The sequence below is a fragment of the Vulpes lagopus genome, chromosome 2, assembly GCF_018345385.1.
Source record: "Vulpes lagopus strain Blue_001 chromosome 2, ASM1834538v1, whole genome shotgun sequence".
NCBI lineage: Eukaryota > Metazoa > Chordata > Mammalia > Carnivora > Canidae > Vulpes > Vulpes lagopus.
In genome coordinates this window covers 72,978,892-72,992,713 of record NC_054825.1, presented here as the reverse complement: position 1 = coordinate 72,992,713, position 13,822 = coordinate 72,978,892, and the positions used below count along the sequence as shown (strand labels likewise).

General features: G+C 58.2%; 1 protein-coding gene across 1 annotated transcript in view; it reads right to left on the bottom strand.

Moving 5' to 3' along the window:
• Nucleotides 1–12,761, bottom strand: part of SPTBN5 (spectrin beta, non-erythrocytic 5) — a 46,337-nt gene extending 33,576 nt beyond the window's left edge. The window contains exons 1-13 of the mRNA XM_041731850.1: nt 12,554–12,761; nt 11,161–11,333; nt 10,721–10,888; nt 7,690–7,806; nt 5,844–6,001; nt 4,906–5,134; nt 3,444–4,081; nt 1,990–2,128; nt 1,651–1,883; nt 1,239–1,392; nt 953–1,153; nt 660–866; nt 144–344 (exon numbers count right to left, since the gene is read on the bottom strand). Of these exons, the coding sequence (XP_041587784.1) occupies nt 144–344; nt 660–866; nt 953–1,153; nt 1,239–1,392; nt 1,651–1,883; nt 1,990–2,128; nt 3,444–4,081; nt 4,906–5,134; nt 5,844–6,001; nt 7,690–7,806; nt 10,721–10,888; nt 11,161–11,333; nt 12,554–12,761 (2,826 nt within the window). The remainder of the gene's footprint in view (nt 1–143; nt 345–659; nt 867–952; nt 1,154–1,238; nt 1,393–1,650; nt 1,884–1,989; nt 2,129–3,443; nt 4,082–4,905; nt 5,135–5,843; nt 6,002–7,689; nt 7,807–10,720; nt 10,889–11,160; nt 11,334–12,553) is intronic.
• Nucleotides 12,762–13,822: the final 1,061 nt, after the last annotated feature.

Below are 13,822 nucleotides of genomic sequence, written 5' to 3'. Positions count from 1 at the left end.
GCCCACAGCCACCTGATGACTTCTCATCTGCTCTGCCATGAGGAAGCTCCTTGAGGGCAGCGTGCATGTCCAGGAACTGCTCTGTCCCTGGGTTCATCGCTCAGGGTCTGCTCCATGGACATGTTCTAGAACAAGAGTGTTACCTTTGCCAGGACCTGCAGAGCCTCATAGTCCCGCCTCAAGCAGTCCTGTGTCTGGAGTATGGTGTCAGGGTCAGAGTTAGGGTGGAGCTCAGCAGAGAGGGCCTTCTTCTCTGCTCCCAGGGGGCCAGAGCGGCAGGAAACCCCACTCCGGGTCCCCGGGTCCCTCCGGCCCTTCTTTAGAGAGCTCAGGGCAGACACCACCTGTGCTGACAGAGCAGAGGGCAGCATGTCCGGAGGGGGCTCCCCTAGGCACAGAAGGCTCGGGGGGCGGGGTTGAGAGTAAAGGGGGCGGTCCCGGAGGACCTGGCGGGCGGGCAAAATGAGCAAAGCCAAAGCGTCCTGGGCTGAGCTGCGTAAGCGCGGCCGCGGGTAGGATGCTGCTGAGGACGGTGGGGCGCCCCCAAGCCCCGGGGTGGGGGGAGCCCACGAGGCCAGTCAGGCGCCACAGGAGCCCTCCCACCGGCACCCTGTGTGCTCAGGGCAGCAGGGCTGCAGCGCTGGGACCCCGCCGCGCACCGTGAGCGACACCTGGGCGGCGGCGGCCCGCGCCTGCTCGTCCAGCCGCCGCAGCTCGGCCCCGAAGGCGTGCACCGCGCGCTCCAGCCGCCCGTGGCGCCGCAGCAGGGCCTCGGCGGCCTCCGGGGCCGGCCCGCGGGGGGCGCCCTCCAGCGCCAGGCGCCGCTCCCGCAGCCACGACGCCGCGTCCGCCGCGTCCGCCGCGTACTGCGGGGAGGAGGCCAGGCTGAGCACCGGCCCCCGCCCCCGGCCCGCGCCCGCCGCCCCGGCTCCCCCTCCCGCCCCGCCCCTACCTGCTGGACCAGCGCCGCCGCCTGCAGCCGCGCCCCCCAGCTGGCCGCCCGGGCCCGGAGCCGCTGCCCCGCGCCCTGCAGCGCCTCGGCCCTCTCGCGGGGACCCGGCCGCCTGGGGAGCCCGGGGGCGCCCACGTCGCATCCCCTCCGCACGAGGTCGGCGCACACAGCCTGGTGGTGGCGGATCTCGGCTTCCAGGGCCTGGTTGGGGGCACAGTGGCAGCTGGGTGCGAGGGCAGAGAGGGGTGGCGGCAAGGTGGGGACCGCAGGGCAAGGGCGGCAGTACCTTGTGTTTCCGCAGGGCCGCTCTGAGGGTGCTGAGGTCCCTGCCCAGGGCCTCACCCTCCACCAGCCGCTCGTGCTCCCTCACCCAGGCTTCCTCCTCCTCACAGCTGTCCAGGAACTCTGCCTGCTGCAGGGTCTGCTCCAGCAGGGTCCGTCTGAGGGATGGCGAGGGGCACCAAAGACGTTGGTGGCGGGGCGGGTGGGCGTGTGCAGACACCTCCCCAGGCTCAGACACCTCCCCTTAAACAGGAGTTTTCTTTTCCTGGATAACTGAATGGGGGACCCAGAAGACTCAGGGGTGAGGGTCAGTGTGGAGGGAGTTGCCAAGTCAGCAGCATTTTAACCCGGACAGGAGGTACAGTGGGTTGCTCACAAAGTTCTGGAGAAGGTAAAAGGGTGGGGGGAGCTCTTACCGGGCCCTGACCAGAGACACCAGGCTTTGGTGGAGCTGGGCGAGTGCCTGGACTTCGGCCTGCAGCACCTCCACACCAGTGCCGGTGGAGGAGTCCAGCTCGGCCGTCTGGAGGGCAAGATGGTGCACATGGGCTCCGTGTGCCGAGACCTGGGCCTCCAGCAGGTCATGCTTCTGCAGCAGCTCCACTGTTTCTGCCAGCTGCTGCCCACAGGCTGTGGAGCTGGCCAGCACCTGGCCAGGGATGGACAGGTGATCATTGTGGTCCCAGAGTGCCCTGTGAGTGCCAGGCAGGTGTACCCTGCTGTGTTGCCTCGGGATCTGCTGGTGCAGGGCCCACCTGGAGTTCCTTGAGCTGGTTGGAGGTGCTCTCCACCCCCTGCAGCAAGCTCAGCACAGTCTGCAGGTCTGCCATCTGCTTCCTCTGCCCTTGGAGACGCTCAAGGAGTTGCTCCCAGCGCCCACTGATCTCTAGTTGCCTGGAGGGCATGAGAGTAAGGGTGGTCTTTACGGGGCTGGTGGGGTGGGGGAGTGCAGGGAGGAAGCCACCTCGGGGTCTGCAGCTGGTAGACAGGGGGGTTTGGCGGTCATGGAGGATCCTGTGCCTGGTGGCTGGGAGCTTGGAGCATCCTAGCCTGGGGTGGTTGGGACATTGTGTTCTGGCTTCTTAGACACAGGCAGAGAAGCCAGAAGGAGGGTCTGTGGGGTTCAGGTCTTCAGGGGCCCCAAGCCTTCTTTCCAGTCCCCATCTCAGCTGATAGATAGCAACTCTATCCTTCTAGGAGCCTGGGCTAAGATCTCAAGAACTCATTTTCTCACACCCCATCTCTGATCTGTCTGTAAATCCTCTTGGATTCAAAATATATCCAGAATCCCACCATTTCTCATGGCCTCTGTTGCTTCTCTCTGGCCTAGGTGATTACAATAGCCTCATAAGTGGTCTCTCTGCTTCTGCCCCTTCAGTATGTTCCCAACATGGCATCTAAATGATCATTGTAGCACAGGAGTTAGACTGTGCTACTCCTCTGCTGAAGGCCTCCTGTGATTGGTTTTCCATCTTCCTCTGAATAAATCCGGCTTTTACTGTGCCCTACAGATCATAGCATGTTACCTGCCTCTACCCTTTGCCCCTGTACTTCTTTGACCTCTAAGACTACTTGTTTTCTTTGTTTTTGACCTCTAAGACTTCTTGTTTTTCAATGCTGGCCTCCATGCTATTTTTCAAACATGCCAGACATGTGCCCACCTTGACACACTGCATTAGCCATTCTCTCTGCCTTGGATAGTTTGTTCCCACATTTGTATGGCTGACTCCCTCACTCCTTTCTGGTCTCTGCTCAAAAGCGAACTTCCTCTGACCACCCAATCTAACTCCTTCCCCCCGTGTTGCCACTTCATAATCCTCTATGCTTTATTACTATTTTTTTTCTATCACTATCTCAGGTACCATGTGCATATTTTGTTTTCCTTAGTAGTGTGTAAGCTCTGTGAGTGGAAGGATTATTGTTTGCCCTCTTCACTACTAAATCTCCAGCACCTCAAACAGGGCTTGGGACATAAATGTTTGTTTAGTGAAAGAATTAATAAGAAATAGCTAGACAGGGCAGTGCCTTACCAAAAGGGGTCAATTATGGATGCTGGAACTTCACGCATTGGTGGGAGATACAGCTTTTAAAGGGAGCCTCGAACCTATAGATCATACCTCTATGGCTGGGAATGGGCACATGTAAAGATAGGGGTATGACAGGAAGGCCTTAGCCTGTCTTGAGGATGGTTTCTGTGCTCCGGGCTCACCTGCAGGCCACATCTGCCCAGTCATGGTGCTGCTCCTGCTGGAGGATGTCGGAGATCTCAGCCAGGGCCTGGAAGCGGGCCTCTTGGGGCGGGATGCTGGCCTCTAGCATTCCCAGCCTCTGGGCAGCTGCCTCCACTGCGGCCAGGCTGGCTGGTGGGGCTGCGGCCGCGGCCTGGTCCAGCATGTGCTCTGTGTCTGTCAGGAAGCTTTCCCTGAGGGCTGCCTTGCGCTGGAAGCGCCGGACCAGGGTTTCCAACCGCTCTAGCTGCAGGAGCCTCTGCAGCAGGGCCTGGCTCCGTGAGGCCTCTGCACGCTCCAGGCCTGCCCAGCGCTGGGACAGCTCTGCAGGGCCCAGGCCCTCCTTAGGCAGGAAGGGCTTGCGGTTCTGTGCCCGGAGCGCGGTCTGCAGCCGGAAGAGCAGGGCCTCTGTGGCCCCTCGCTGCTGCAGCCGCGGGGGCTTCTCCTCGGTGCGGAAGAAGGCAAAGGCCACCAGCAGCTGGCGCGTGGCAGGCAAGGAGTCTGGGAAATCCCGCGCCTCCAGCCACACCTGCTTCTCTGCAATCCAGCCCAGCAGGTCGGCCACCAGCTGCTCGTACTGGGTCTGCAGCTCCTCGGTCTCCTGCAGCTGAAGCAGGATCTGGAGGAGGCAAGAGAAGGGTGCAGGGCAGGACCTCGGAGCAGGCCCTGGAGTGGAGCACGGCCCTGCCGACTGCTGAGTGACTGCCAGGGTTGCCGGGGGGTGGTAGCTTCCTCCCTCCTGCCCTGAAGTTGCACTAAAGTGGGGGTTCTCCCAGCCCCCCGAGAAGCGTGTCTGCCTGCATTGCACATTAGACCCCGGAGTGGGGGAACATCCATCCTGCCTTCCTCCATTTTCTTTTACCCCATTAGGCCTCACCTCTGGGTGAGGTCTATACTGTCCTTTTTGTGAGCCACCTTTCCCTTCCCTAAGGCCCCTGCATCCCTAAAGCAGCTCAAGCCCTTGGCCTTGATCATCTCCCCCCTCCCCAACTGAGACACCAACCCTGAGAACAGCCTTCCCAGGCCTCCGCATCTGCCACTGTGCCCAGAGGGTAAGGGAGCCCCCTAAAAAAAACATGGACTGAGCAGCAGAGCTGCTTGTGCACTGTTGTTAGAGTCTGACTCTCTGAGCTTTTCAATCCCATTAGGAGCTTAACAACCTAAGGGGGGGAGGGGTGGGGACAGGAGGGGATGATGCTCACCTGGCTTTCCCTGTGTGCCAGGCCCTGTGCTGGGCATTGGGCGCAACACTCATGGCAGCCTTCTATTACCCCAGGCACTATTGGCTCCATATGACAGAGGAAGCACAGTGAAGTTAGGGGACACGGGCAAGGCCACACAGCTAGAAAGTGGCAGAGGCAGGCTTCAAAGCCAGATGTGTCTGCCTCCAGAGCCCGTGCTCACCGTACCTCTCTGTGGTGCCACCTTCCCTTGGTCACCAACCTTAGCAAGTCTCCTCTGGACAGTCTGCTCCTGGTGTAGGCGGGAGAAGTGGTGGTAGTAGAGGGAGACATAGGTCATGATGGAACGCTCATCAGGCTGGAGGGCCGCCACGTCCTCGGGGTCCAGCAGCTGAGCAATGCCCAGCTCCTGCTCAGCCACATGGAAAGCCAGGTCAAGGTTGTGCAGTGGGCGCTTGGGATGCAGGGAGCAGTAGTCAAGCAGGTCTGGCCTGGACAGAAGGTAAGCAGAGCTCTTCACCAGAGTAATTTACTGCTTGGGTCTAAGAGACTTGTTAAAAAGGCAAACCAGGGGCACCTGGGTGGCTCAGTGGTTGAGCATCTGTCTTTGGCTCAGGGCATCCCGGGATTGAGTCCCACATTGGGCTCCCTGCATGGAGCCTGCTTCTCCCTCTGCCTGTGTCTCTGCCTCTCTCTGTGTGTCTCTCATGAATAAATAAATAAAATATTAAAAAATAAAAAAGAAAGGCAAACCAGGCCTTATTGGCCATTCACATCTTACCCACACATTAGTTTCCCCTGGCAGTAGTCCGAGCCCCTAATGAAGGAATGGGGCTCTGATGGAGAGGGGAGGGTTAATTTCCCCTCAGGGACCAGGCTTATGGGGGAAAAGCTCCAAAAGGGCAGGTACTTGGCAGGGAAAGGACTGAGAATAGAGTCAGGGACACAAAGTGGAGAAAGGCAGGGGTCCAGGGCCGATTCCATGGGATTTCCTAGTGAAGGGGGAGGGCCTCGGCTCTCAGCCTTCTCCACTTCTGTGCCCAGGGTGCAGGGGCCAGGGGGATGTGGGAGATGGGCAGGTTGAAGACCCCAGCCTATTCTCCCTGGTCAGTGGTGGGGGCCTCTGAGAGGGAGGCTGAGGCCGGCCCCAGACCTGGTCGGGGCTGAGAGGGTGCTGGGGCCGTGCTCCCTGGTGTGCACCTGTGTGCATGGATGAGGGCACTGAAAGCGAGCCCGTCACTCCAGCTGCGGGAGAAGTCGGTGATGTTGACGTTGGCATAGCCGGCCGTCTTCCGCTGGCACCAGACCAGCAGAGCTTCCTTGGCAGATAGCAGGGCTGCGCTGGCCCCAAACTCCTCCTGGTAGGGCAGGACAGTACGTCACCATGCAGGCACAGCTGTGAAGGCAGCAGAACCCGCAGGCAGGCCGTGGGAGAGGGGGGCTGGGCCGGGTTGTGATCCCTCTCCCCCACCTGGAGGCAGGTGCAGCTTGCTCTCTCTTCTGAGCACCTGCTTTTACTCGATTTCATTTGCAGTGGGTGGGGACTGGGGCTGAGAGAGATGGTCCTTCCAGAGAAGTCGGGCGCCTGAAAGCTGCCACGTCTGAGCAGCTGGCTTTGAGTCACAGCTGATGACCTCAGGAGCAGGAGCTCCCGTTTCTCCAGCCCTTCTGATGGGCTGGGCATTGTGCTATCAATGGGCTTCAGGGAGTTGAGGCTGGGATTTGTTAGAGTGGCTCCTGGGCCCTGTGGGCTGTCTGCCAGCCAGGCACAGGGCCCGTGCACGCTTGCGGCCCTAGGAGGTGGCACTGTTACTGTTTACATTCTAGGGATGATGCAAAAAGGTACAGGGGAGCAATTAGGAGGTTGCTCAGTGTCCCTCCACCAATAGGGCAGGGACTTCCCTGACCAGGACCGACTGACAGCCCACCTCCAGTTGGTGGGCCCACCTGTCTACCACCCTAATGGCTCACAGAGCTGCTGAGGGCAGAGCCTGTGCTGCCTCTTCAGGCCGGGCAAGGGCAAGGACATCTTCATTTGGTTGCAACCCCCTCCACCCTCCATGTTTCTCTTACTGAGAATTTCCTTTATTCCGTTACTCTTTGTTCCACCTGCCTCCACCCTGCCCTGCTCTCTCTCCTCCCCCTCCGTGCTCCTTTCCCACCCCCTTCCTCCCTGCTACTCCCCCTCCTCCAGTCTCCATTCCTGGTCCCTGTCCTTCCCTCAGTGGTACTCTCCTTCCACCCACTCCCTCCCTCACCTTCCCAACCCAAAGTCTCCTCTCCTTCTTCCTCCCCAACTCTGTGCTTCCTCTTATTTGCTCCACCCTTCCACCAATTCCTGCTTATAAACTCAAAATGTCAGAATAGGGCAGGTTGCGTCTCCTCCCTTGTCCTTTGGGCCTGGGGGCAGCAGAGCAGGGAGAGCGTTGGGGCCCAGAGCACATGTACTCAGCAGCAGGGTGAGGCTGGCAGACACGAACCAGAAGAGGGTCTGGGGCATGAGCATGGGAGTGGGGGCATCTGTTTTGCAGGGAACAGAGCCTGAGCCAGTCAAGGAGCAGGGTCACTGGTCAGGGGATGACACACCTACTGCTCCCAAGAGAAAGCAGATGTGTCAACTGGGACTGGCTTAGGGGACCAAGGAAGGAAGTGTAGCTGCATGGAAGGACTTGAGGCCAGTTAGAAATTCATCCATCAGGGACACCTGGGTGGCTCAGCAGTTGGGCGCCTGCCTACGGCTCAGGTCGTGATCCCAGAATCCGGGATCGAGTCCTATATCAGGCTCCCTGCGTGAAGCCTGCTTCTCCCTCTGCCTGTATCTCTGCCTCTCTTTCTGTGTGTGTTTCTTATGAATAAATGAATAAATTAAAAAAATGAGATTCATCCATCACTTCATCCACTGCATAGATGCTAGGCTTTGGGGACACATCTGGGCAAAGCCCCTGTCTTGGGGCTCACACTCATACGATGGATTTCTAGGGTCTTCCTGGGTTTGGCCCAGATCCATGGTCAGGGCTGGGCTGGGCAATTGGGAGCTGGGACATACCCTGTCCAGGGAGATGTGGGAAATCTGGAAACGCAGAATGATGACCCAGATGAGTCCCAGGATGAGTGTCTGGTCTCCATCCACGATGTTTTCTGGCCCAATGAAGGGTATCGGCACCTGTGGGCACAGTGGGCTGGACTCAATTGTGAAGCCCGTGTGCCAGAGAAGACTCAGATTAACCAAAAATCCAGGGGGTGTGCTGCCAGATGGGAGGGTCTTGGAATCCATCCTGCTCCAAGGTCCCCAGCGGAGAAGAAGGCAGGGCATAATGCCAAGCAGGTGAAGCCTTTCTAAGTGGTTGCAGCTTCAGACCCAGGTCCTCCCGGGCAAAACCCCAGCCTGGTGGGCGGGGCTGGACTGCTGGGGTGGGGAGCTCCCTGTATGCAGGCTATAGATAAACATGGGTCAAGATCAGTGGCTTGGCCCTGGGGGTTGGAAATGAGGGGTCATAACAGTCCATGTATGAACTCAATGGATAACAGCAACTGTTTGCCTCCATCTCACAGGGCATCTTGGAATGTCCAGGGAGTGCCTGGGTCCTTGGCTCCCACTTCACTCTCAGCCCTCTTCATCAGTGTTCCATCTCCTGTTAAACAGGAAGATTCCCAAGCTCCACCCAATCAGACTCTCCTGGGCCAGGGCCTGGGACTTTGCATTTGGACGAAGTTCTCAGGCGGTTTTCCTGGCCCTAAAGTTGGAAACCTGCTGCCCTAGATCTTGCCCACATGGACAGGGAGGAGGAGTGAATGAGAGGAGAAAGGAACGGAATAAACATCAAAGCCTCACAGGAGCCCTTTCACCCCTGGGCTCCATCTTCCTCTCCTGGATCACAGGGCTCCAAGGCCTGTGGGATTCTAGGAGTTCCTTGGGATTCTAAGTGTAGGTCTTGGGGTCTTTGTACTGGCCGTCCCTGCTGTCTGAAAATATTGCCCCCAGTAGCCACATGGCTACATCCCTCTCTTCTATGTCTTTACTCAAATAATCACTTTTTCAATAGTATTTTCATTAGCCACCTTATTTAAAATCCAAGCCCAAGGACTGTTCCTCCCGCTCAGACACACCTGCCTGACCCCCTCACCCTGCTTGGGTGGGGATCTCGGTTTTGTTCCCTGATGTCTCCTTAGTCGGGTGTCTGGCATATAACGGGTAGTGGATAAGTACATACTGAATGGAGAAAGAAGGGGGAAGACTCTCCATAAGACCTGGAGGGAAGCTGGCTTCTGCCAACCACCTGCCTGGTGGATGGGGCTACACCTCTGGGTACTGTCCCTGGGTACCCTTTGTTGTATCTGCCTGGGGTCTGAAGGATCTACTCCGTGCTCAGCCTTCCTCTCCTGGCACAGCAGAGCCCTTTGGCATTCTCCCCAGCTTGTAGTTGGAGCAGCCGGTCAGTGGGGTGTTGGAGGCTGCTCAGACTGGCTTGCGAAGGCTGATCTTCCCACTTTGTGTTTAGTGATATCTCACTGGTAGCTTGGAATCAGCCGTGGTGGAGGTATCGATGCTGCAGAAATTAGCAAATGCTACAAACGAGGGGTTTTATTCCCTCTGCTCTCAGAGCTGGTTGTTAAACATTTAGCAGCACACGCTGATCTGGGTTCAAATCAACTATCTTCCCTGAAACTGCAGGTGCCTTGCTTTGCTGAGTGTGGTCCCCAGAGCCTGGCATGGAGTATCCAGCACATGACAAGGTCTCCAGAAATGAGTGCATTCCACACTCTGCTACTCCTTAACCCTGTGTGGGGCAACCGTATGTATAGTAGAGACAAGACAAGGCTGTCACTATCATAGACTATGTATCAGTGACACGCTGTGTATCCAAGCTCGAGGGGAGCTGCAAAGCCTCTGACAAGGGCCACAGGGCTCCCGCTCTTTCCAAGTACCTGGAGGACAGGTGGCTGGCTCACAGGCTCTTGTACCTGGGACCAAAAAGGGCCTGGCATTCTGTGGCTGTCAGCTTTCTACTCCTCCCTGTGCTCAGGGACCACAGTACCACCATCCCTAGCTTTGGCTTCTAAGCTCCCCAGCCCCTCTCAAGCATGCCAGGGTCCCGGGGGCTGTGACTTCCAACCCAGGATGTAAGTGACAGGCACACACAGGTTCAGCCCAGCCAATTCCACCCAGCTCAGTGATTTTGCAGCCTCCAGGAACAGCCACCTCATGGCTTCAGGACCTGAGGCCAGGTGCCCTGTGGGCTTCTCAAATACTGGCTGTCAGTAAAATGACCCCTGCCTACCTGCTCCGACACTGCCCATTAGGTCCTTACAGGTCCCTGGGGTTTTTGCCTCTTTTAGTGACTATTTCTTTGGCCAATCTCTTTCAGGAGACTGTGGCTCCCTCCTCCAGCCCCTCGCTGCTAACTGAAGCAGCCTCTCCAAGGCAGACCTGCCTCTTTTCCCTCCACCGTCTGGCTCAGTGTCCAGGGCTCTTCTCCTGTGTCCTACCCTCAGCCTGCCTCCCACAACCCTGCATCCAGACTCTGCTGGCCCACTGACCATGTGTCTTGCCTGATAAATTATTTCCTTATTTAGGAAAGGAGAAAGTTAAAAGGGAATCAGGGCGCCTTGAGGCTCAGTCAACTGCCTGCCTTCGGCTCAGGTCATGGTCCCAGGGTCCTGGGATCAAGCCCCCATTGGGGCTCCCTGCTCTGCAGGGAGTCTGCTTCTCCATCTACACCTCCCCCTGTTCGTGCGTGCAATCTCTCTCCCTCTATGTCAAATGAACAAATAAAATCTTAAAAAAAAAAGAGTACACTGAATCTTACAGCTTAGAATCCTGCAAATCTCTCATTGCAGGCAACTGCGCATTTCATACGAAGGCTGTCCCCCCCCCTGCAGCCACTTTGGTGCCCTCTAAGCTGGGAGTGCTGTTCAAGGAAAGGCTGTGCTTTCTGGACCTCTGTCCCCAGCTGCTATTCCTGGAGTCAGGCTCCCGATCCTCTGCTCTGCCCTGGCCAGCCCAGAAGGATGACCTAGCACTCCAGCCGATCCCGGCTGCCTGCCCCCCGCCCAGAAGCGGTCTCCCCGGTGCCCACCTTGCCCCTAAGGAAAGCCAGAGCTCGGCTGCTGTTCTCCAGGAAGTGTGCCCGCATGCGGCCCCGGCTGGGGGGTGGCAGGGCCTCCCCCGAGATGAGCTCCAGCAGCCGAAGTAGGTGGGTACCATCAGCCAGCTCTCTGTACAGGTTCTGGATCTTGATGCCCACCTAGGCAAGGTAGGGTAAAGGCACAGGGTCAGAGCTCCCCGACCCCCCACACGTCTGGTGGATCCCAGGACCCGGGAGGTACAGCCCAGAGCAGCTTCCTCAGGGAAGCACAGCCTCAGCTGTGCCGGAGGGTCAATAGAAGTGGCTTCAGCTGGGCTCTGGGATCTGCACGAAGTCGCAGCCAGGTGACCTCACAGCTGGCCCTGAGTCTGCTGGCCGGGGAGTGAGGGGGACATTAGAGGTGGCCTGCGGGGCGCCGCCGGCACACTCACCCGGCCACGCCAGAAGATGTTGTTGATCCAGTTGGTGAAAGTCTTCTCCTGCATCCGTGTGTGCTGCGCCTGCAGCTTGCGAACGAGGCTCATCTCGTAGGCAGAGTCCATGGTGGGTCGGGCCTGGGAGAGCTGCCCCGGGGCTCTGCGGCTGGCCTCCTGCTTCAGGTGCCCTGTAGCCCCAAGGAGCTGCTAGGGACTGTGCGGCTGACCAGCCATCAGGCCTGCAGCCCTTTAGGGACGAGGGGCCTCCGGATGCTTCCCTGAGCTGGAGATGTTGCGGGGTGTGGAGGCTGGGGCAGGGGCGTGAGTGGTCCTCATATTTGGTAGGGGGTTTGCGGCTCGGCGCCTAGCCAGGTAAGGTTCTGGTGCTCCCGCTGGTGCCCTCAGAGCCCTTTGCCCCACCCCACACCAGGACTGGCCCCTGCTCCTTGGGATGAAAGGATGGGCAGAAGGAAAACAGGAAACTGCTCACCTTGGCGATGTCTGTACCTGGAAAGAGACCCTAGTGGACAGATGGGAGCCGCAGATAGCAGGGGCTGTGCTGGGAGGGAGAGAACCACAGGAGAGGCCAAGGCCCTCCTCTTGAGCTGGAGGGGCGGGGGTGACCGCACACAGCCGGACATTGTCCTCCCACCTGCCAGAGGGCTTGGCCCAGACTGGGAGGGGGTGGCTCTGGAATGTGCCAGCCTGTGGCTCCAGGATCTCCTCCTCATCTTCCCCCCACCTCCCATGCTCCCAGCATCAGACGGGGGTCCTGGCTGTCAAGACACAGAGGCCTGTGGGATGCGTCTCAGGTTGGCTCTGGGTGGGGGTGCCACGAGGGTGCTGCAGTCCAGGTAAAAGGCACCTACATGGCAGAGCCTCTGGACAGAAGCTTCTGTACCCCCTTCCCAGTCTGGGACTGCTCTTCTATACCCTTGCAGCACCTAGGGCGGGGTGGGGTGGGGGGTGGGAGGCAGCATGCCCTCTCATCCTGCCCAGGGGCATGTCGCATAGACGGAGGGGAGTCCTTGGGCCCTGCGCTTGGCCTTCCAGGCCCTGACCTGGCCCAGGCGCACCCACAGTGGGTGCTCCCTCATGCCCGGGGACCACTTTCTGAAAGGCAGTCTCCCTGGGAAGGGGTAACTTGGAGCTGCAAAGGTGGTGGAAATGAGAGTCTCCTCCAAAGCTGGAGACGTGGTGTTCGCTGTTGGGGGGTTCGTGGTGAGGCCCCCAGCACCTGTGCTTCCAGAGAGCTGTCTGGGTCTCGGGGCTCAGGGCAGGGGCTGTTGAGGGAGCCTTCAGGCAACTCGCTCTCCCTCCCTGAGCAATCTGGAACTGCATGCCGGAGACAGTTCTAACTCGGGTGGCTTCACAAAATGTTCTGGCTAACTCGGTACTGCAGGTTCACCCGGCAGCCACGGAGACTCTTGAGAGGAGATGCAGCGCTCCTCAGGCAGGTGTCCTTGGCAGCCAAGGCTGGTGAGAGGAGGCAAGGCCGCAGGTTGCCCTCCAGAGCTGGGCAGGACAAAGCACTCCAGAACTCCACGCCCGAGGCTGGGAATGAGGGGCATGGTGCTCTTGGGGTAGTGTAGCTCCCCTGCATCTGAGAGGAGCATCCTCCCCTTGCCCTCTCCCTGTTAGGTTCCTCCTGCCCCTGGCTGGATTCCTAATGTTGGAGTGAGCTCAGGCTTCTTCCTCGCTCATAACCCCAGATCCAGTCAGTCCTCAGTGGCGGCTGCTACCTGCTCCCCCAAACTCCATGGTCTACCCTCCCACCTGGTCTACTTGCACTGCTCCTGCACGGCCCCATCATGGTTCCCCGACTCCACGTCTTGCCCGCACATCAGCCTATGCACAGCCCACCAGTTACCTCCCAGAGCACAACTCTGCTCATGCCTATGAAGGCTCCTCATTGCCTGAACAGGACCAGAACTTTCCTTTTTTTTTTTTTAATTTATTTATTCATGAGAGACACACACAGAGAGGCAGAGACACAGGCAGAGGGAGAAGCAGGCTCCATGCAGGGAGCCCGACGTGGGACCAATCCCGGGTCTCCAAGATCAGGACCTCGGGCTGAAGGTGGTGCTAAACTGCTGAGCCACCTGGGCTGCCCTGACCAGAGGTTACCTGCCCACATTGGGGCTTCAGCTGTTCTTTCAGCTTAGAATGTCTTCTCTGTTCCTCATTGTCCACATTTTCCTATCCTATCAGCCCCAGTTAAAATCTTGCTCCTTCTAGCAGGTTTCTTGCCCCTTGCTCCCAGCTTATTTCTCCTCCTATTAATACCCTTGGCCCGGGGCATCTTTTGTGATGAATTGCATGATGCTTTGCACACAAACCTCAACAGAGATTATTGTATTAGGTTGCTGAGTGGGGCTGGGGAACTGCTTTTCTTCCTCCTTAGCTCAGATGTAGCTAAAGCCATTGCACATGTGGCAAAGGGACTGGTTCTTCTTTTGCTACGGCTGATTGCAGCCCCTGCTGCAATGAAAATCCCTTGCTAGTCAATACAGTTTTGGATTATTTATGTGACAAGTAACTAAAATATCGAGTCAAACAAACATAAACAATATAAAAGGAATGTTTTGACCCAGAGGACTGAAATGTCTGGCAGGAAGAGGACTTTAGGGGAAGTTTGATCCAGCAGTTCAAATGATGCCACCAAAGGCCTGGACTC